Source organism: Talpa europaea (assembly GCF_964194135.1).
Source record: "Talpa europaea genome assembly, chromosome: 4".
Taxonomy (NCBI): domain Eukaryota; kingdom Metazoa; phylum Chordata; class Mammalia; order Eulipotyphla; family Talpidae; genus Talpa; species Talpa europaea.
Genome location: NC_140070.1, coordinates 52,729,764 through 52,750,600, shown reverse-complemented (window position 1 = coordinate 52,750,600; position 20,837 = coordinate 52,729,764). Strand labels below are relative to the sequence as shown.

Genomic DNA, 20,837 nt, shown 5'->3' with positions numbered 1-20,837 from the left:
ATTACAGTTCACAATCTGCTAATGAAGGCAGTAATAAGATATTTCACAATCTCATGAGTGTCATAAAAAAAATGAGAGGCAGGGCCTCCCTGGTGGCAAAGGGGTTAAAGACAGCGCTATCAAGCTACTGCCAGCAACTGCAGCACCAAGTTCGATCCCTGGCCAGGAAGCCAGGAAGCAACCCATATGGCACAGCAGACCTCTCCTGTCTCGCCCGCTGCCCCCCCTCAGCAGTGTATTTCAGTGAGTCTGCCTGTTCTGCTCCCCACTCTCTCTGGTGAATTCTCTCACCCCCTGCACCTCTGGTTTATACCCCAGTTCTTGTACGCATAAATAAATCTTAAAAAAATGAGATATATATTTATGCTAACCTAAAAATTGTGTTTCATCTATGGTGTAAAATATTTTAATGTATAGACTTAGCTTCAGCACTAAAACAGTAGCAACTATTTTTTTATTTTTAATTTTTATTATTTATTTATTTAGAGGCATGTTATTTGTTTGTCTGTTTGTTTATACATGCACTGGGTCCAGTCAGAAGCGCGGGAGGGTGAGAGAATTCACCAGAGCCAGAGCGGGGAGCAGAGCAGGCAAAAGGACCGAAGTACACTGCTGAGGGGAGCAGTGGGCGGCAGGAGAGGTCTGCGCGCCATGTGGGACCCTCCTCCGGTGGCCGGGGAGCAGCCGGGGATCGAACCGGCGCCACGGAGGCTGAGGGCAGCTTCGCAACCCAGTGCTCAACCGCTGCGCCACCGGGGAGGCCCAGTAGCAACTATTTTTTAAAACATATTTAACAAAAAGTTCCTGCTCTTAATGAAAGTGACCCAGACTAATCTAGCATGTAAAAAATTCAAAAATTGACAACAATGTTTCAAATTTGTTTTATTGTCGTTTCCATATAACGCCCATTTTTTACTTTACAATGAGTCAAGATATTTTTCAGGTACCATTTCATCCCTAAAACTTGGCTGGCATCAAAATATGACAGTTAACCAGTGTTAATTCTATAAAATATTTACATAGCACAGCACACATTAAGCTTTAGACAGTTGGCAATTAAACCACGTGAAAATATGAAAGACCCACACTCTACATATTCAGAATCAAGTGTTCATGGTCCCTGTCTGGCGACTGTACACTGGTTCAAAGGCAGCAGAGGCAACAGGCAGTTACTTCGGAGGACACTGAACACTATGATCTGAAGAAAATCATGATGTCACCCCAGTCAGGTTTCACCCCACCTTGCTCCAAGGTGGTATCCTAGTTCTAGAATGGCAGGTCCAGCTGATATAAAACGAAGACAGGCAACATATTTCCTCGTGGAGATATCCTAACTCTTACTATGGACGCACTGTGACTTTGAATGCAACTCGTCCTAAAAACTTGTCACGGTCATCCTCATTTAGTAGGTTGGTTGTTCCTGTAATCTTGCATTCGACTGTTGCTTCGCGTTGTGGAGCACTATTATTAAATTGGACCTGGACAGCGACTAAGGGCTGTAGATAATTCACCTGGTAAATAAAGAAAAACACATTAATTTAAATTTCTACAGTAATTTTATCTATACTTTATCAGAAGTTGGTTTAGTTTGTAAATTAAACTATTGGGTTATGTATTCCCTATCTTTTATTTGAAACTGGATATTCATTCCTTAGTACCTTAATTTTTATTGATATTTGTAGCTACAAACTGTTCTCTGAGCATAGTTCTAAATCTATCCCATTAACTATGATTATGCTGTGTTTCATTACCATTTTTTTTTAAAGATTTATTTATTTATGCATACAAGAGCTGGGGTACAGGCCAGAGATGCAGGGGGTGAGAGGATTCACCAGAGACAGAGCGGGGAACAGAACAGGCAGACTGACTGAAATACACTGCTGAGGGGAGCAGCAGGCAAGACAGGAGAGGTCTGCTGCACCATGTGGGTTGCTACCTGGCTGGCAGGGGATCAAACTCGTGCTGCAGAGGCTGCGGTTTGCTTCGTAGTATGGTGCTTAACCCCTTGTGCCACCAGGGAGACCCTCATTACCATTCTTTCTTAGATGTTCCACAACCTTGGTCTGAACTACCCCTTTCCACCCACTCCCTCTTTCCACAGTGTCCTTCTAATCTCTAGTTCATCAAATTGTCACCAGAAAGCACTATTTTGTGAGGTCAAGGGTGTATTTTTTTTAAAAGATTTATTTATTTATTTCTATAAGCAATGGGTACAGTCAGAAGCGCAGAGGGTGAGAGAATTCACCAGTGCTAGAGCGGGGAACAGAACAGGCAGACTGATGAAATACACTGCGAGGGGAGCAGTGGGCACTGCAGAGGCTGTGGGCCTCTTCGCAGCCCAGTGCTCAACCGCTGCGCCACCAGGGGAGGCCCTCAAGGGTGTATTTTTATGACAAATTTTGTGACTGATCCAGCTGTGCTGGAGGATATATGTATTCATTATTAACATAATGAGTATCATAATAATTATATATTAATATATTAGATATTGATTATATTAAGCATATATCAATATATTATATTAATATATACAAATATTTGATATATTATAAATTATTATTTCATAAACATGGACAAGATTCATCAGCTCTTAGAGAGCTTACTATGTTCCTTATGTCTCTCACATCATATCCTCATTTACAGGTTGCTCTATAACTTGGTGCAAATATACTCATAATTATTTTACCATCATTATGGTTTCCAGATACAATTCTTCACTAAAAGGAATTAGGTGCTGATTTTAGGGTTGGTGCAGAGACTATAAGATGAACCTGAAATGTCTCATGGTGTCAGAATGTAATGAACTGCTGAAAGGAGCAAAGCAGTCAGCCTAAAGGTTCTCAGTGGCCAAGTATGGGACAATTTTAGCACCAAAAATAAATAACAATTATAAACCTCTGAATTAAGGAAAAAATCTTGATAGGTTATGTATGTGCATGTACATATATACACAAGTAAATGGCGGAGAAGAAAAAGCTCTTCCTTACAACAGAATACCAACTAAAAAATGGAAAGGAATGGGACCAGGAAAACAACTGGATATAATACTCATGGCAACTGACTCAGACAAGTATCAACAATGCTAAAAGCTATGGGAAAAAGTACCTGCACTGCAATCTGTTCCCCCCAGCCCCCGCCGCCAAGTAACTAGAAGCCTGGCTAACTCCACCTTAGTCAAGTGCTCAAGGTTTCTATCACTGTTAGTCAAAACCATGTCTGTCCTGATACGTTATTCTGAAAAGAACTTAACATTTCTGCTGGGACATTATTGTGAAATGTACAATCTATACTTAATCCTGAAAAACACTGGACAAACTCAAGTTGAGGGACATTAACAAAGTAAGTCTCCAAAAAGCCTGTACACATTTTTGAAAAGTATAAGGATATGAAACAGATAAGCTGGGGGACTGTTCCAGCTTATAGATGAATATCCTCCCCCAGACTTTTCCTTTTGCTATAAAGCACATCACTGAGACACTAGCAAAATTACAACAAGGTCTGTAGGCTGGATAATATCCTGTATCAATGTTAACTTCCTTTGATAATCACTAGAGTCATAAAAGATGTCTTTATTTTTAGGAAATAACACTCAAGCATTTAGTATAAGATGACGCTGCATTTATAACTTTGTCCTTGGGGGTCTCTGGTGGTGCAGGGGTTAAGTCTCAGCACTATCAAGCTATCCATAGCCACTGCAGCCATGAATTTGATCCCTGGCAAGGGAGCTGACACACATGGCATGGCAGACCTCTCCTACCTCGCCTGCTGCTCCCCTCAGCAGTGTATTTCAGTCAGTCAGACTGTTCTGCTCCCCACTGTCTCTGGTGAATCCTCTCACCCACGACACCTCTGGACTGTACCCCAGGTTTTGTATGCATAAATAAATCTTTAAAAAAAAGAAAACTTTGTCCTTAAAAATGGTTCAGGTGAAAAAAGTGTATGCAAACAATAAAACCAATGAGATAAAAGTATTAACATTTAGGAAATCTGGATAAAGTGTAAAGTGTCTACAGGAATATATTCCATCTGCTTGGGTTTTGTGTTTTGAATTATAGATGTGGGATCTCCACTTTTTATTTAGAAACCACAATAGACAATGCACAAGTTATATATAGTACATGGCTACCCACCACTGAGAAGTGACGTTTTCATATATACATGCCAATTTCATGAGTTACAACCACTTAATTAAGGACTTCTTAATACTTACATGCAGTTTTTTCCCATAATATGGAAAATATTTTAAGTCAATATATCCAGATGGAGGATACGTTACTACTTTTGATGTCATGTTATCCTAAAGTTGAAAGCAAAATAAATGATTTTAGACTATATACACAATTAAAAAAGTATATATTAAAGCAGTATCAACTATCAGCAGTATGATGATTAATTGGATTAGTAATATGCTGTTCCAATTGCATTAGTTATAAGTTTATTTTTGAGAAGAAACTTGTTTATTTTGATTTAAACTTTGACACAATCCACCCTAATTCTTAATTTTTGATGGGAGCCCTTTCTGATGGCCAGATCCACTCCTGTACTGTCTGTGAAATCTTATCTGCACTCCAACTACCAAATGTCAATATTGGTTTACGACTGGCGTATTTCTGAAATGAATAAAACATTGTGCTTTCAGGCCTGGAAGCTCCAAAAGTTTCATGTGATAAAATAGCCATAAGCAAAGGGGGAAACTATGATATGACTGACAAAAACTATTAAGAAAAATTTAAGGTACTTCAAAAGAAAAGCCTTCCTAAACAATTTAAACATCACATTTTCCTTGAATAATCTGCCAGACACGTGTAAATCAATCAGAAGCACTATGAGTCTAATGGGATTACATTCCTTGTATTAAAAAGAAATGGCAAATACAAATCTAATCATACATAATCCAATTCTTTTGTGCTTTTAGTTATCTCTAGTATTATTCTTGGTGAAAAAACAATTTGTGGAAATTGCTCTGTAACACATTCCAATAGTCCAAATTTCAATGACTATAACTTGTAACACATAAAGAGTACATTATAGAAAACAATGATTAATGAGTGGTAAGTTCACTAAACAATATGTAAAATGAAACATTGCTAAATACTCCAGTTTTAGATTTGAATAAACCAGTATCTTTTTTTGAAAGCACACATGAAAATTATTGCAAAACTAACAAATCTACCTGAACTGGAAGTCCTACTTCTCTGCTTATTTCACATAACTATCATGGAGTGGCACATGTGCAAGACAGGGCAAGGCATAGTGATGACACTCCACAAACAGGGCAAGCTCTAATGATACAGGTCAAAGATATGTGCAAAGAGCAGGAGATAACGAAGCCAAAAGAAATTATAAAAGCCATTTTTCAATCACTAATCAAATGCCATCTTTTATCTTTTATTTTTACTCCTTAATTAAAAAAAGTCTACAATAGCATTTTATATAAGAAGGGGAAAATCATGTTGATATGAGTGCTTCACTGGTTCCCCTCCTGTGGATCTAAGGTCCCCAGAGTGAGAGGCAACAATTACAGAGAGGAGGACGGAGTTAAGGTCACATGCTCAAGACCACCAGGTGTGACAGATTCTTAACTTATTCTCTTGGCTTGTACCTAAACCACCTGTTGGCAGGCTTGTATTTAAGCTTTCATTTTACACCTTCAATGAAAACAAGCATTTAGAAATTACGTATCTTGAAATACATACCTGAATAATGACGAGATACGTAAGCGTAAAACATACATGTCATAGTTTTCTAAGTATATGAATGGCTTCATATCAGAAACTGTGAGCAGCTCTCTACCTACTGAAGAACTGGAAGTGCAAACTCTCAAAGTGTAAGTCTCAGACCTGCAGCATCAGCACTGCCTGAAAACTTAGAATGCAAATTCCGGGTGAACCCAGACATCTTATAGTCAGAAACTTAGGTCCAACAAGTCCTCAAAGTGATTCTGATGCACGACTGAATTTGAGAGCCCATGATTAAGAAGTTTCTGCTCAAATCCAAAGTTCATTCATGGTTAAATTAGAAATTCTAATTTATCTTCACAACTATTTCAATGTAACATTTTAAGTAAAATATTTCTAACATACAACTTGAGTTGGAATGTGAATACTCTGCACAATAATGAAATTAAAATTAGAACTTAGAACAGTTTTTCCTCAGAACTCTTACCCATCATTTACATATTTGTCTTAGTTGCACTTGCAGCATGGAAAGAAAACAAAAGAAGTAATGAGATGAAAAATGCATAGCACTCTGGAAAAAAATAAAGTTGGGATAAGGGAGAAAAATAATGCTTCTAATTTAAGAAAACATACCATGTTTCATTAAATCTCAGATGCCCATTTATATACAAATTATGCACTATGATACATTATTAAGTCACTTCAATTATAAGGCCATCCCAATTTTAGTGTTATTAAAGCTAGGGGGGGAAAAGTGAATCTTAGAATCAATGAAATATGGCATATGTAAATGTAAAGGAAAGTGTGTGAAATCAGATACACATGGAAAACAAGTCTTTTCAAATTATCACTAATAAGGATGGTTTACCCCAAGTTTGGTAGAATATTTTTCTTCTATGAATTGCACTAGAGTAATAAAAATGTGACATGGAAGAAAAAGATGACTATAATTCCTTATTTTTAAAGTCTCTTTAAAAGTTGTAACAGAAGTTTGATTAATTTTTTTTAATACTAACCTTTGCAGTACACTGTATCTTTGGATCTCCGTGAGGCCTTAACCCAATTATCTAAGATAAAGAAATACTGATTAATTGAAACATCATAAAAATAAATAACAGACTTAATTGCTACAAACAGACTAAGGCAGGAAGGTTGAGATGAACATTAATCCTATTACATCACCTTTTTTTTACTCTGACTTCAGCAGAACAAAATGGTCCTTTCAATCATCTTACCAATTAACTATCTTATTACTGTACTGGGGCAACAGAGAATAAATCAGTTGCCAAAGAATTGACCAAAACATGGTATTGTATACTTTGTGATCCTTAACACAAGGAATAAACAAAACATTTTAAACTTCATTATTTATATGAACAAATTATTAATGCAAGTAAGAATTGCAGAGGAAAAATTTAATTACTGTTTTTTGTGAAAATGTATTAGGTCACAATCACCAACATATCTTTTCATAGGTTTCCACAGAGCCTCACTATATCACATCCCTCTCTTCCATAAAATGCGTAGTGAGAAGAATCCCATTTTAAGATTCTCAAAGTACCATTTAGATCTGTGTAATGAGGCCACTTTCATGTGCATAGTTGATATGACTGTATGAATGGTAATAGATATTATTTATCTGCTTCACAAGAGGAATTTTTTTGCATTTTGTATTTATAAGCATTTACATATGTCTACTCAAAATACAAGAAATGTTACAACCTCTTTGCTCAAGCAAGGTCTTTGGAAAAAGTAATCACATCTTATTTCTTAAGTTTCTGTATATGTGCCTGATGTTATCTTCCTGTCAAGCCCTGAAAAGTCATGGCCCTACCACCAAGTACAATCTCAGATCCTCTTAATTCAAAGAGGATTATGTGGAGGAAGAAAATAAACTCAGAGGTTTGGTTCTATGAGAGAAAGAACCGGAACTTCTTGCCGTGGCTTTATATTGGATACTCATTTTCTAGCAATGTACATAGGAAGACACTCCTAGGAGATTGGCATTACCAAAAAAAAAAAAAAAATCCCTATTAAAAGTGAATAAATTTAGTTCACCTAAAATTTGGCACCTCCTACAGGGAAACTCCTTACTAAGCAAAGCCAACTTCAGAAGTATCCAAGTGTTACTTTCATTAGTGATGGTAGTAATTTGCTTATCAATTGTGATTTTAGTGATAAGTGAATTCATGGTCTTGAAGTGTACAGCTGTTTAAGAATACCGCCTTTTCTCAGAGTAAATGACCAGAAATGAGCTCATTCTTCAAGGGAGACTTTGTAGGCCTCTATAGGATAACTGTCAGAACACAGCTCTGCAGAACGCATTTATAGAGTAGCAAGGCTCAGAGGTTTAGGAATCACTTCATTGTATGAGTAAAGCATCTTTGCAAATGACCCCAGGTCATTTTAATTTACACAGAGAACATTAGCTTCTTAATCTGCTAATGGTTATACAATTCAGCACCTCTTCTATACATCATAGCAATATGCTGCTACTTTGGCTAATCCAACCCACTGAATGCATTAGAAAGCAAGTTTACTTGTAGTTATACTATTTAATTATATATACATATACTGTAAAACAATGCTTTGCGACTAAATATTTACAAAAGGTTACTTAAGTCAAAACTTTATTTACCATGGAATTTTAAATTATAACACAGGATTCAAACAGCATGCACATTATACTCCCTAAACTTATGAACAAATCCCTTCTCTTATGAACAAATCTTGGATTTTTTTCTGGATTAATTTTCCAAAGGTCTACTGATATCACTGATAGTCTTTCACACAAATTAGGTAACATTCAGTAAATAGTTGCTAGCTTAACAGAGGATGTTAGAAAAGAGCAGCAGCAGCAAAATGTGTACATACTCTGTTCATTTTCACAAGAATACACGGTTTTCCCCCGGCATATCCAAACTGAGGATCATTTTCACCACTGCATAGATCAAGTAATTGAAGCGGAAACTGACATGCAACATAAGGTAAGCTCTTCTGTTCAAAAAGTGCTCCATTAGGACAGTCTGTGAGGTTTTTCTGGTCTTCGACACTATATGCTAAAAAGTAAACATACATGTGTGCATGGATGAGCCAAAAAAGATCTTAAGTACAACTAGGAGAATAACATCCTTTGGAGAACATCTGTCAGGATCACTGATTACCAGATTAATTTTAGGGAAGAAATGTTAAATTTGTTTTGTTAACTTTAACAGCTATTGAGTGGTGCATAGCTGACTGCATTTCCACATTGACACAAACTAGATTACAGATCAGTCTCTCTTTTTTTTTAAAGGCATGTTTTATTTATTTGTTTGTTTGTTTGTTTATACATGCACTGGGTACAGTCAGAAGCGTGGGAGGGTGGGAGAATTCACCAGAGCCAGAGCGGGGAGCAGAGCAGGCAGAAGGACCAAAGTACACTGCTGAGGGGAGCAGCGGGCGGCAGGAGAGGTCTGCGCGCCATGTGGGACCCTCCTCTGGTGGCCGGGGAGCAGCTGGGGATCGAACTGGTGCCGCAGAGGCTGCGGGCAGCTTCGCAACCCAGCGCTCAACCGCTGCGCCACCGGGGAGGCCCCAGTCTCTCTTTTTTTTAAAAGATTTTATTTATACAAGAGCTGGGGTACAGGCCAGATGTGCGGGAGGGAGAGATGATTCACCAGAGACAGAGAGGGGAACAGAACAGGCAGACTGACGAAACACATTGCTGAGGGGAGCAGCTGGCAAGACAGGAAAGGTCTGCTGCGCCATGTGGGATTCCAGCCGGCCAGCCGGGATCGAATCCGCGCTGCAGAGGCTGCGAACAGCTTCACAATGTGGAGCTCAACCACCTGTGCCACCAGGGAGGCCCACAGATCAGTCTCTTTTGAGACCATTAGGTAGCACTAGTCATGGTTTATAGCATTAGTTGAATGCCTTCTATGCGCTTGGTCCAAAAGGTATATTAAGGAGCTTACAGTGTAGTGGGGGAAGACAGTAAATAGTAGCTGAAAGATGTGAAGATTATTTAGTGCGATGGCAGTCTATGCAAAGAGGATTGTAACTGAACTAACAGTTAAGTGTGAGGCAATGTTAGCTCAGAGAAGGATGTTTTTAACAGCCTAGATAGATCCAAAAGTGCTAATAAAGGAACAAAATGGTTACATATTGGAGATGGAGAAGAAAGGAGAGAAAGAAGTAACCCATAGTTTTCCAGATGTTTGCTCTATACCTGAAAGAGTTAGGAATAGGAGGTCAACTCTGAGCAAAAACCTGATGTGATAATCTGCCCAGTCTACTGAAAGACACTTGCTAATAAACAATTAAGATATGAAGCAAGTAATAGTGTTTCAATAAATATGGTGTGTGTGTGTATAACTAGCACCAGAAAAAGGCCTATTCAAATGAATTCAACCAAAAAAGGAACCAAAAATTTCATATGACTTTATAAGGAAATGTGAGTCTTTACCTTAAAACACCTGCTATCAAAAGTTTTAATTTTATCAAAAATTAAGGTATCATGAGAGCTATGCCCCATTTAAATATAAAGACTGAATCAGGTGGGCCTCCCCAGTGGCGCAGTGGTTGAGCACTGGGTTGCGAAGCTGCCCGCAGCCTCTGCAGCGCCGGTTCGATCCCCGGCTGCTCCCCGGCCACCAGAAGAGGGTCCCACATGGCGCGCAGACCTCTCCTGCCGCCCGCTGCTCCCCTCAGCAGTGTACTTCGGTCCTTCTGCCTGCTCTGCTCCCCGCTCTGGCTCTGGTGAATTCTCTCACCCTCCCGCGCTTCTGACTGTACCCAGTGCATGTACAAACAAATAAATTAAAAAAAAAAAAAAAAAAAAGACTGAATAAGGTATTTGGGGGCCAGAGGTAAACTTGTACAATAAAACAGTAGCATATGCTGCCCATTACTTTCTTGGCACAATCATAAAGATCACTTGGCAAGAAACATTCCATTTTTCCCAAGGGCTTCCTCTGCATATACTCTGTTGGTATAGGCCAGTTCTTCAAACAACAAGTTTGTATTATGCTGACTTCCATTTCCTTTTAAAGGCAAGGAGCTGGGTATGAATGAAGACTCCCTGTCAAGGGCATGATTATAAAACATTAAAAGTAACCCAAGAACCCATAACACTTGAGGAAAGTCTAAAAATAAGAAAAAAAAAGAAAAAGAAAAACTGACAGAATAAAAAAGATCATAAAGATATAATGTGAACAAAATAAAACTTTTAATTCTAATTAGGAAATTAGAATAGGAAAACAGGAGGCAATTTAAATGTTGGGGGAAACAGAGTTTTTTTTTTTTTTGAACATTATAGAGTAAAAATAAATTCCCCAGAGTATAACACAGTAAAATTGACAAACAGGGGACTCAATACCCAACTAACAGAATAGTTCTAGAAAGAGAACAAGAAAAATAAACTGGGGAACTTATCAAAGTAAAGAGAGATGATTACTTCACTAAAATGGAGAACCTAAGTCTTTATCCTGAAAGACCCCTATCAAGTTCCCAGAAAAGTGATATTTTGGAGACTGAAACCAAAACACAAAAATTTTAGAATTCTAAGCAAATAAACTTAAACACAAAGAATTCAACATTGCAGAGGAGAAAATGGCAAATACAAATAAACTAAAATTCTATATCCAGCGACACTAATAGGTCATTTCTGGAAGTGAAAGAACTCAAAATTTACATTTCTCATATCTTATGAAGTTACTTGAGACTATGACTCCACCAAAATTAGGGAGTAAATTAGGAAAAAAAAGAAGGCAGGAAACCAAGGAACAGTGCATTCAATGAAAAAAGGTTATAAACTACCAACACAGCTGGACTGTCCAAGGCCTAAATAGTAACCAGTACAGATTACAGGAAGGAATTCTCCAGAAATTCTCTAGGAAGGAATTCTCCAGAAATAAAGGACAAAAACAAAAACTTCAAATAGTATACAAGTAAGAGATTTAGAAGAAGCATGTCTACAGATAATTAAAAAAAATAATAAAAAGGAAACCAATATTGAAACTCCCAGTAGTACTTAAATGGCTACTGAACTGAGAAGAGGGAGAGACACCTAAAACTTGCGAATTAAAGCATCATCTATTATGGCAGGAATGAAGACAATGCATAAAATTGATAAATCAATGTACAAATGCAATAAATCAAGAACTACCAAAAAAGTATAACAAAGATACAGAAGAAACATTTCATAAAGAAAACTTAAAGCATGAACTTACTTCCTACAGAAAATGTATCCAGAATCAGACTATTTCTCACTGCCTTCAGTGCTCCCACCGCTTGCCAAATCACTACTGACACACATCACGGTTATTGTAATGGTCTCCTTCCTAGCTTCCTTCCCCCGCCACTATAGCCTCATCTCAAAAGGGACCAGGAAAATGAATAACTATAAGAAAGTGAAAATCAAAATCAACAAAAAACTATGAACCAGAGACACTCTATGGGGGTAGGGGGCAGGAGGGGAGGGATTGGGGTCAAAATAAGGGGGTTGCAATTGTATGGGGAATATAAAAATAAAATTTATTATAAAAAAAATAAAAAAAGTGAAAAAAAATTTTAGAAGGAAAAAAAAAAAAAAAGGCAACCTGAATGATCCTTTAAAAAACATGAGTGAAATGCTGCCTAAGATCCAAGTTGGTCACTGTATAAGCCAAAGAATGTAATGTCCTCTAAGGACCTACAACAATCTGGTCCTTTAACTCTCTGACCTCGATCTCCTACTCCTCTCCCCCAGGCTTACTCTGTCTAGATTCTTTAGTTTCCTTGATGTGTCTTGAACACAACAGGCATTTTAAGTCTACCGTTGCAGACTTTCATAGCTATTTCCCTCATCTTCAGATTTCCCTCCAAGCATTCCTTTTCATTGATGTCTTCCTGGACTACCCTGATTAAAACTGCAACCCTTCCCAACTCTCTCAACCCTTTTATTTTTCCTACACTGAACTTATTACCTTCTAATATGCCACTAGACTATAAGCTCCTGTCTTCAAAATTTCTGAAGACAAATTTTCCTTAAATAATACCTTCAAAAAGTTTGTTGAATTAATGGGACTGCAGCTAGAAAGGTCAGGGAACTATTGTTTTCATCATAGACCTTTACTTGATTTTGAAACTCTGGATTATAGACACAAAACATCTTTAAATTATTATTAATTTTTTTTATAGCGGCATGTTTTATTTATTTATTTATTTATTTGTTTGTTTTTGTTTTGTTTATACACGCACTGGGTACAGTCAGAAGCGCGGGAGGGTGAGAGAATTCACCAGAGCCAGAGCAGGGAGCAGAGCAGGCAGAAGGACCAAAGTACACTGCTGAGGGGAGCAGCGGGTGGCAGGAGAGGTCTGCATGCCATGTGGGACCCTCCTCCGGTGGCTGGGGAGCAGCTTCGCAACCCAGCGTTCAACCGCTGCGCCACCGGGGAGGCCCACATCCTTAAATTATTTAAATAAGTGTGTACTGATATTTAACTATCAAGGAAAAAAGAGACTCGGGGAAATAGCTAGAAGATGTGGGATCATAAGAGGTCCCTAATTTAAGATAGGAAGGAGCTGTGGACTTTTTCATACTGACAGGGCATATCCAGTAAAGAAAAGATAAAGACATGAGCAGAGACAGCAAATAGTATTATGTTTCTGAGGCAGCGATACAGGATGAGATCCAAAGCATGACTGGTACTGGTAGCCTTGGAAGAGAAAGGGGGCCTCACCGAACAGGAGCAGTATTACAGATAAAATGGTTATAACTGTACGTTTCTTTTACTGGTAACGGCAGTAGTTCTTTTCTGAGTATTTTTATTCCTTTTTTTTTTAAAATATTTATTTATTTATGCATACAAGAGATGGGGCATAGGCCAGAGATGTGGGGGGTGAGAGGACCCACCAGAGACAAAGTGGGGAACAGAACAGGCAGACTGACTGAAATACACTGCAGAAGGGAGCAGCGGGCAAGACAGGAGAGGTCTGCTCCACCATGTGGGTTGCTCCCTGGAGGGCCGGGATCGAACTTGTGCTGCAGAGGCCATAGACTACTTCACAGTGCGGTGCTCAACCCCTTGCGCCATTAGGGAGGCCCAGTACTTTTATTTGTGAAGCAGAAAACCAGGTTACATGACAAAAGTGATTTACAGGGGCAAAAGTCAGAGGTTAGAGGTTTGAAATAATCCCCTCAGAGAATTATTCAGAGAAATTCAGTAGGAGAGTCAGGGAGTGGAGGATGGAGCAAGGTAATCAAATATCCATTGGGATAGTACTTAGTCCTATTGAAATCTTTCTCCAGCTGCTCAAGAAGCAGACTCCAAAGAACAACTTCATCTAGGAGAATTAAATGGCTTTCCTCATTTACAAGTTTATGACAAAACAAACTGAGAGGGCCAAGGGATTTCAGAGTGCTGGCAAAAAGTAAAAATTAAATGAAAAAAAACCCATGGAATCAACAAGCTTGGTAAGAGAGGAAACCAGGATAAAATAAAAGTGTTAGTGAACTGAAAATCCCAATGAAATGTAAGAATAGTGAGATAAGCGAAAAAGTAGACTAGAATGACAGGAGGTTGTGCTAGGAAAGTAACAGGTTTTGGAAATGGAGTCCACAAGTTCTAGAAGATTAGTAGGTAAGTGTGGCTAGGGAAAAGGTGAGACTAGCAATCAAAAACCAATAGGTTAGGGCACGTGGTGATTAATCATTTATGCTGTGGAGTTAGGTCAAGCAAAATGTAGATAAAACTGGGCCAGGAAGAAAAATTAATTCAATTGCCGATTAGTTTAGACCCTTAAGTCTTTTGAAAAATTAGGGCATTTTCACAACTAATTATAAAATCAACTGGCAAGTCCTCTCAGCTGATTGTGTTTAAAAGAAAAAAAAAAAAGATAAAGCAAATTCTAAAAATGATGCTTCTAAAAGCATCATAATGTGGAACTAGTTACTGCTAGGACTAAAATCTTTTACCTGACTCTAAAAAAATGTACTTACGCTTTAGAAACTTCTTAAGGTCTTCAACATACTTTTTATAGGTGTTTGAATCACCGACACTAAATGAATACTCCAACGCAGTCGCTGGTTTTGGAAAAACCATAAGTCCTAAGAAGAGATGAAAGGGGGGTGAGTGGGAATTAGCTGTGGCAATTTCTCTTCTCTCCTTCCTTCCTTCCTCCTCTTATCCCTAAAAGGTAAAGCTTAGTAAATTATATGGAAAATTGTGTTCACAGGTATTTTGAAATTATTAAGAACTTACTCCTGCTGAGTATGAAAGCACAGACACATCTAAAATAAACAAGCATTCCAACTCTTCAAAGTTATCTCAGATGTTAACTGTCAGGAACCTCCCCTAAATCTGATTATCTGCAGTTAGTTATAACTGCTGTTCCTTACTAAGCAAGTTTTGTTTTGTTACTTTCTATGTTCATTTTTCTATCACTTAGATTTTGTCAATTCATCATTAACACAGAGGGAAATATTTTAGCAAATCAAAGTTGAAAGACTCTTGTCTTTCAAATTACATCTATATGAAAACATTCATAAAGACAGCTTACCTTTTTCAATGAAAGAGGCCTGCACAATTTTAACTTCAAAAATAAGCACTGTTCTATAATTAAAAATGACTTTCACATAATGAATTTGGAGTGTAACCACCAACAATTTCGTATTAGCAGTCAACACTCAGTTGTATAGAACATATTGTGTGAGTTTATTAAAGAGAAAATATAAACATATTTCAAAATACAGCAGGCTCACAACTTTTAATATAAGATTTCCTTTTTTAAAAAAGCATTATAACTAGGGGCCTCCCTGGTGGCGCAAGGGGTTGGGGACTGCACTGTGAAGCAATCCGCAGCCTCTGCAGCACGAGTCTGATCCCTGGTGGCCAGAGAGCAACCCACATGGTGCAGCAGACCTCTCCTGTCTCACCTGCTGCTCCCCTCAGCAGTGTATCTCAGTCAGTCTGCCTGTTCTGTTCCCCACTCTGTCTCTGGTGAATCCTCTCACCGTCCCCTCTTGCCCCCCAAACCCCCTGCATCTCTATACCCCAGCTGGGGTCTATACCGCAGCTCTTGTATGCATAAATGAATTTTTTTTTTTTAAAAAGCATTATAACTAGATCATCTTTAAAAAATATTTTTTATTAATTTTTGCGTGGATGAACTGGGGTGCAGGTCAGAGGTGCAGGGGAGTGAGAGGATTCACCAGAGACAGAATGGGGAGCAAAACAGGTGGATATACTGAAATATACTGTTAAGGGGAGTAGTGGGTGAGACAGGAGAGGTCTGCTGTGCCATATGTGGGTTAACTTTCTGGCCTGGGACTGAACTCAGGCCTTCATGGTAGGCCTTTGATGCTGAGACTTAACCCCTAGGCCACCAGGGAGGCCCAGAAATAGATCATTAGTTCATTTTGAATTAATGCACATGCGATTTAAGATAATCCTAAAATGTCTGGCTAACTCATTTGGTAGAACATGAGACTCTTAAAATAATCCTAAACTTTTTACTAGTTTCTAAATATTACCCATGTCAGTTATTATAGATATGCCTTTCATTGAATCTGAAAATTAAAATTGTTGCTCAATGACATCTAATGCTTTTTAGATCAGATCCAGTTCCTTTGAAGTCCTAAATGATTTCCTGTGTTGATTTGAAAGGTTCTTTTTTTTAAATTTTTTTTAATAATAAATTTTATTTTTATATTCCACATACAATTGCAACCCCCTTATTTTGACCCCAATCCCTCCCCTCCCCGCCCCCCACCCCACATAGAGTGTCTCTGGTTCATAGTTTTTTTGTTGATTTTGATTTTCACTTTCTTATAGTTATTCATTTTCCTGGTCCCTTATTTAAGTTTTCTAGATTCCTGCTATGAGTGAGACCATCCGGTATTTTTCTTTTTCTTTCTGGTTTATTTCGCTGAGCATGATCCCTTCCAGCTCCATCCATGTTGCTGCAAATTGCATGTGTTTATCTTTTTTGAATGCTGAGTAATATTCCATGGTATAGATGACTGGATCAAGAAGTATATATGCACCACATCTTCTTGATCCAGTCATCTATTTTTGGGCATTTGGGCTGTTTCCAAAGCTTAGCTATTGTAAATAGTGCTGCTATAAACATAGGGGTGCAGGTGCTCTTTGGAATTGATGTTTCTGTGTCCTTTGGGTAAATACCTAGGAGTGGAATTGCTGGATCATATGGAAGCTCTATGTTTAGTAGGTCCAGAAATCTCCACACTGCTCTCCATAGTGGTTGGACCAGTTTGCACTCCCACCAACAGTGCAGAAGAGTTCCTTTTTCTCCACACCCTCGCCAACATTTGTTGTTGCTAGTTTTTTTAATATGTGCCATTCTCACTGGTGTAAGATGGTATCTCATGGTAGTTTTGATTTGCATTTCCCTGATTACAAGTGATGTCGAACATTTTTTCATATGCCTGTTGGCCATTTGCATTTCCTTTTCAGAGAAGTTTCTTTTTAGCTCTTCTGCCCATTTTTTGACTGGATTATTTTCTTTGTTGTTGTTGAGTCTCATCAGCTCTTTGCAGATTTTTGTGATCAGTCCTTTATCATTAGTGTTGTGTGCAAAAATGTTCTCTCAGTTGGTGGGGTTTCTCTTTGTTTTTGTTAATGTCTCTTTTGCTGTGCAGAAGCTCTTTAATTTGATGGAGTCCCAGCTGTTTATCTTTGCCTTCACTATCACTGCTTTGGGTGATGTGTCTGTAAAGATGTCTTTGATGTGAATATCACGTAGTGTTTGGCCTATATTTCCTTCTATGTATTTTATGGTTTCAGGTCTTATGTCTAGTTCTTTAATCCATTTTGAGTTGATTTTTGTGTATGGTGTGAGGTAGTGGTCAAGCTTCATTCTTTTGCATGTAGCGACCCAGTTTGATTTGAAAGGTTCTTGAGTTACTAGAATCAATACTACCCAAAAGGACATGATGATGCTAAACAGCAGAGCATGTCTTCACCTCCATGCACAGGGGTCTCTGATTAAACTCCCCACTCACCTACCACATCAAAGTATCAGATCACTTAGATTTAGATGATCCTATAGGTCTAGTTTCCTTTCCACTGCTAAATCACAATAAAAATAGTAATACTTTTCTGATTTTTAAGTGTTTAATATAGAATAACACCTCTGATGAACCAGTATATGACATGACCGCCTGTCTACATCTGAGATTGCTTTTTCTTATTTTTAAGGTTTTATAGCAGTAACAAGATATAATATATTGCCAGTAAAAAAATAAAAAATTGCACGTAACTGTATAAAAACATTCGACTTGAAGAAAAACTCAACCATAAAACAATCTGATTTAAAAAACAAACAAAATCCAGACTTCCAAATTGAAGAGGTCTATTCTTTATAAAAAAGAAACCGCATTTTTTTACATGACTAATTTCTTTTTTTAATTATTTTTTTAAAAAAGATGTATTTATTTATACAAGCACTGGGTACAGTCAGAAGCGTGGGAGGGTGAGAGAATTCACCAGAGCCAGAGTGGGAAACAGAATAGGCAGAGAGACAGAGGACACTGCTGACAGGAGCAGCGGGCATGGCAGGAGAGGTCTGCGCGCCATGTGGGACCCTCGCCGGTAGCCGGGGATTGAACCGGCGCTGCAGAGGCTGTGGGCAGCTTCACAGCCCAGCACTCAACCACTGCGCTACCAGGGGAGGCCTTACATGACTAATTTCTAAGGGGATTTTTAAATGATTCAATTTACAAAAATTTTGTCTTAACACCTAGCTGTCTGAAACTGCATTTCTGATGCTCAACTTCCTAGATCTTACCTAGCAGTGGTCTTGGAGCCCTAGCATCTAATGCTTAAGAGTCTATTTGAAACGCTTAAGTAAAAAACCATGGGAGAAACGGGCAGTACAGCTGCACTGCTGACTAGTTCATGCAATTCCTTGCCCAAAATCAAGATCAACAACAGAATAAAGTAATTCTTGTCTCCTTCCAATTTAAACCACTGGGATGATAGTGTGTGCGTGCTGGGACCTGCTAGTATGTGTTAGGAGGGGTGTACATGAGCAGTGTTTGTGCTGTATGTATCTGTTAAAACTAGTATTTTATTTACTAATTAAGATTTATTTATTCATGCATACAAGAACCGGGGTAAGGGCCATATGTGTGGGAGGGTGAGAGGATTCACCAGAGACAGAGTGGGGAACAGGACAGGCAGACTGAAATACATACACTGCTGAGGGGAGCAATGGGCGAGGCAGGAGAGGTCTGCTGCACCATGTGGGAATCTCACCAGCTGGCCTGGATCAAACTCATGCCACAGAGGCTGTGGACAGCTTCACAGAGCTGCACTCAACTGCCTGCGCCACCAAGGGAGGCCCTAAAACTAGTATTTAAAACTTACCAGGTAATATTGAAATGATGGCATTTAAAAAATATGGTTATTGAAAAAACCTGTTTCAGTATAATTCTCAATATTCATTTCTGCTTGCTTCTGGCAAAAGACTCCTGTTGATCCAGCCCATAAGTTTGAAGATCTTTAAGTTAATACTTAAATATTAAAAAAAAATTTCACATCCTCTAATTCCAAGATTTAATGACTTACTTTCTATCTGCTATAGAAATCAGAATTATGGTGTAAAGAAATAACCTAATGTTGTTAAAAGTCAAGATAACTGCAACATAATTACCTGGACTAGGAATCTGATCTCGGTATTTTGGAACCTCATCATTCAGAGTCTGAAGCATAGCCCACATCGTGAATGTGAAGAGTGCAGCCAGGAACACATAAAAGACTAGGTAAAAGAGCAAGATCAAACCTGTAAAGAAAAATAAAATTTATGAAAATTTGAGATACACAAATACATTGTGGGTGAGAGACACAGATACCAGCTTAAAAAAACAAACCAACCACTGCAAGGCTAGGACTCCAAGCTTTGCCATGCACAGTCAAGTGCCTCTATACTTTGAAGCACCCACCCAGCTCATGACCCTTTCTCTCCTCTGGTATTTCCAGGTACAGAAGTAGCTTTTAGTACTAGTTTTATATCAGTTAAATCAGAAATCTCAAATTCAAGGTCAAAGATTTATTTTCTAGCACACAGGGAAGTGTTTCCCAAAATGGACTTGATGGCCTTTAGAAAGAAAACTTTAGATTGGGGACAAAGTACCGAACATGTACATGTTCCCTTAAGTGCCAAATAGAAAAGAGTTAATGCATTGATCCCATATCTCCCAGCCATTATTTGCATAACTTTAAGTTTTAAAAACTGAGTTGATTAAAAATATAGCCAAGGAAAGTACAGAGAAGGCAAATCAAGAAGATGGCATTCAATGAATAAAGTTCAAGAAACACTGGTTGAGTTGAAGGCTCATGCAGAAGTCCAGAGGGGCAAGATCAGTAACAAAAACCCCAAATCAGTGACTTCACAAGTCTACTGCTAAGCAGCACAAATCAAGATTTGGCAGTGTCAGCATCTTTCCCATCACAATCTGGAGAAACTAAGACAAATCTATCCAAACCCAGTGATTTATTTTGGGAACATCTAAAACCAATTCCTTTTCTCAAATGTCTACATTCAACGTTCTAACATCAGAAGTAATCACCATCAAAATTATAATTAGGATATATTGTTAAAATCACACAATATAAAATGTTTAAAATTGATGAAAGATTAAATAATCCCCAGATAAGGCAGTAATGAATGAAGAACATTTAATTTCCCTGAGTTGAATTACCATTAGTTTTATTTCCCAGTCTAGCCTTTTCTTATTCTCAGAAGATCCCATAAGCCCAAAACAGATTATACCTAAAAGTTGGATAAACTTTTTATTTCTTAATTGCAGGCCAGGAACTGGCCCCCCCCCCACCCCCTCAGGTAAAATAATTTCGTTTTAGTATAGACTAGCCGCCCTACCATCCCCCACCTCCACCACCCCAATTACCAGGAGGCCAAAATAGGAAGCGAGAGGACAGAAGGAAGGAGGGCAGCATGTCACCTTCAGACAGCATCACCTTCCTACCACACACTGCGATCCTGTTGCAGAAAAAGAAAAGGTAGACCAATCTCAAAGAAATGATCAGTTTACCACAAAGGGAAATGAAAAGAAAAAGATACAGAAGAATCATGAAATGATTCTTTCATATCTAGATATTTGTAGTAATGAGTGGATAAAATCCCACATATAGCAGACCACGATCAGACTGTGTT

At 38.3% G+C, this 20,837-nt stretch overlaps 1 protein-coding gene across 1 annotated transcript in view; it reads right to left on the bottom strand.

Annotated features, from left to right (window-relative positions):
- Positions 1-1,340: 1,340 nt before the first annotated feature.
- The window catches only part of ATP1B3 (ATPase Na+/K+ transporting subunit beta 3), a gene marked incomplete at both ends in the record, with an annotated part of 42,421 nt that continues 22,924 nt past the window's right edge, over positions 1,341-20,837 (bottom strand). The window contains 6 exons of the mRNA XM_084232029.1: positions 1,341-1,511; positions 4,211-4,297; positions 6,695-6,745; positions 8,553-8,737; positions 14,641-14,748; positions 19,317-19,445. Of these exons, the coding sequence (XP_084088155.1) occupies positions 1,341-1,511; positions 4,211-4,297; positions 6,695-6,745; positions 8,553-8,737; positions 14,641-14,748; positions 19,317-19,445 (731 nt within the window). The remainder of the gene's footprint in view (positions 1,512-4,210; positions 4,298-6,694; positions 6,746-8,552; positions 8,738-14,640; positions 14,749-19,316; positions 19,446-20,837) is intronic.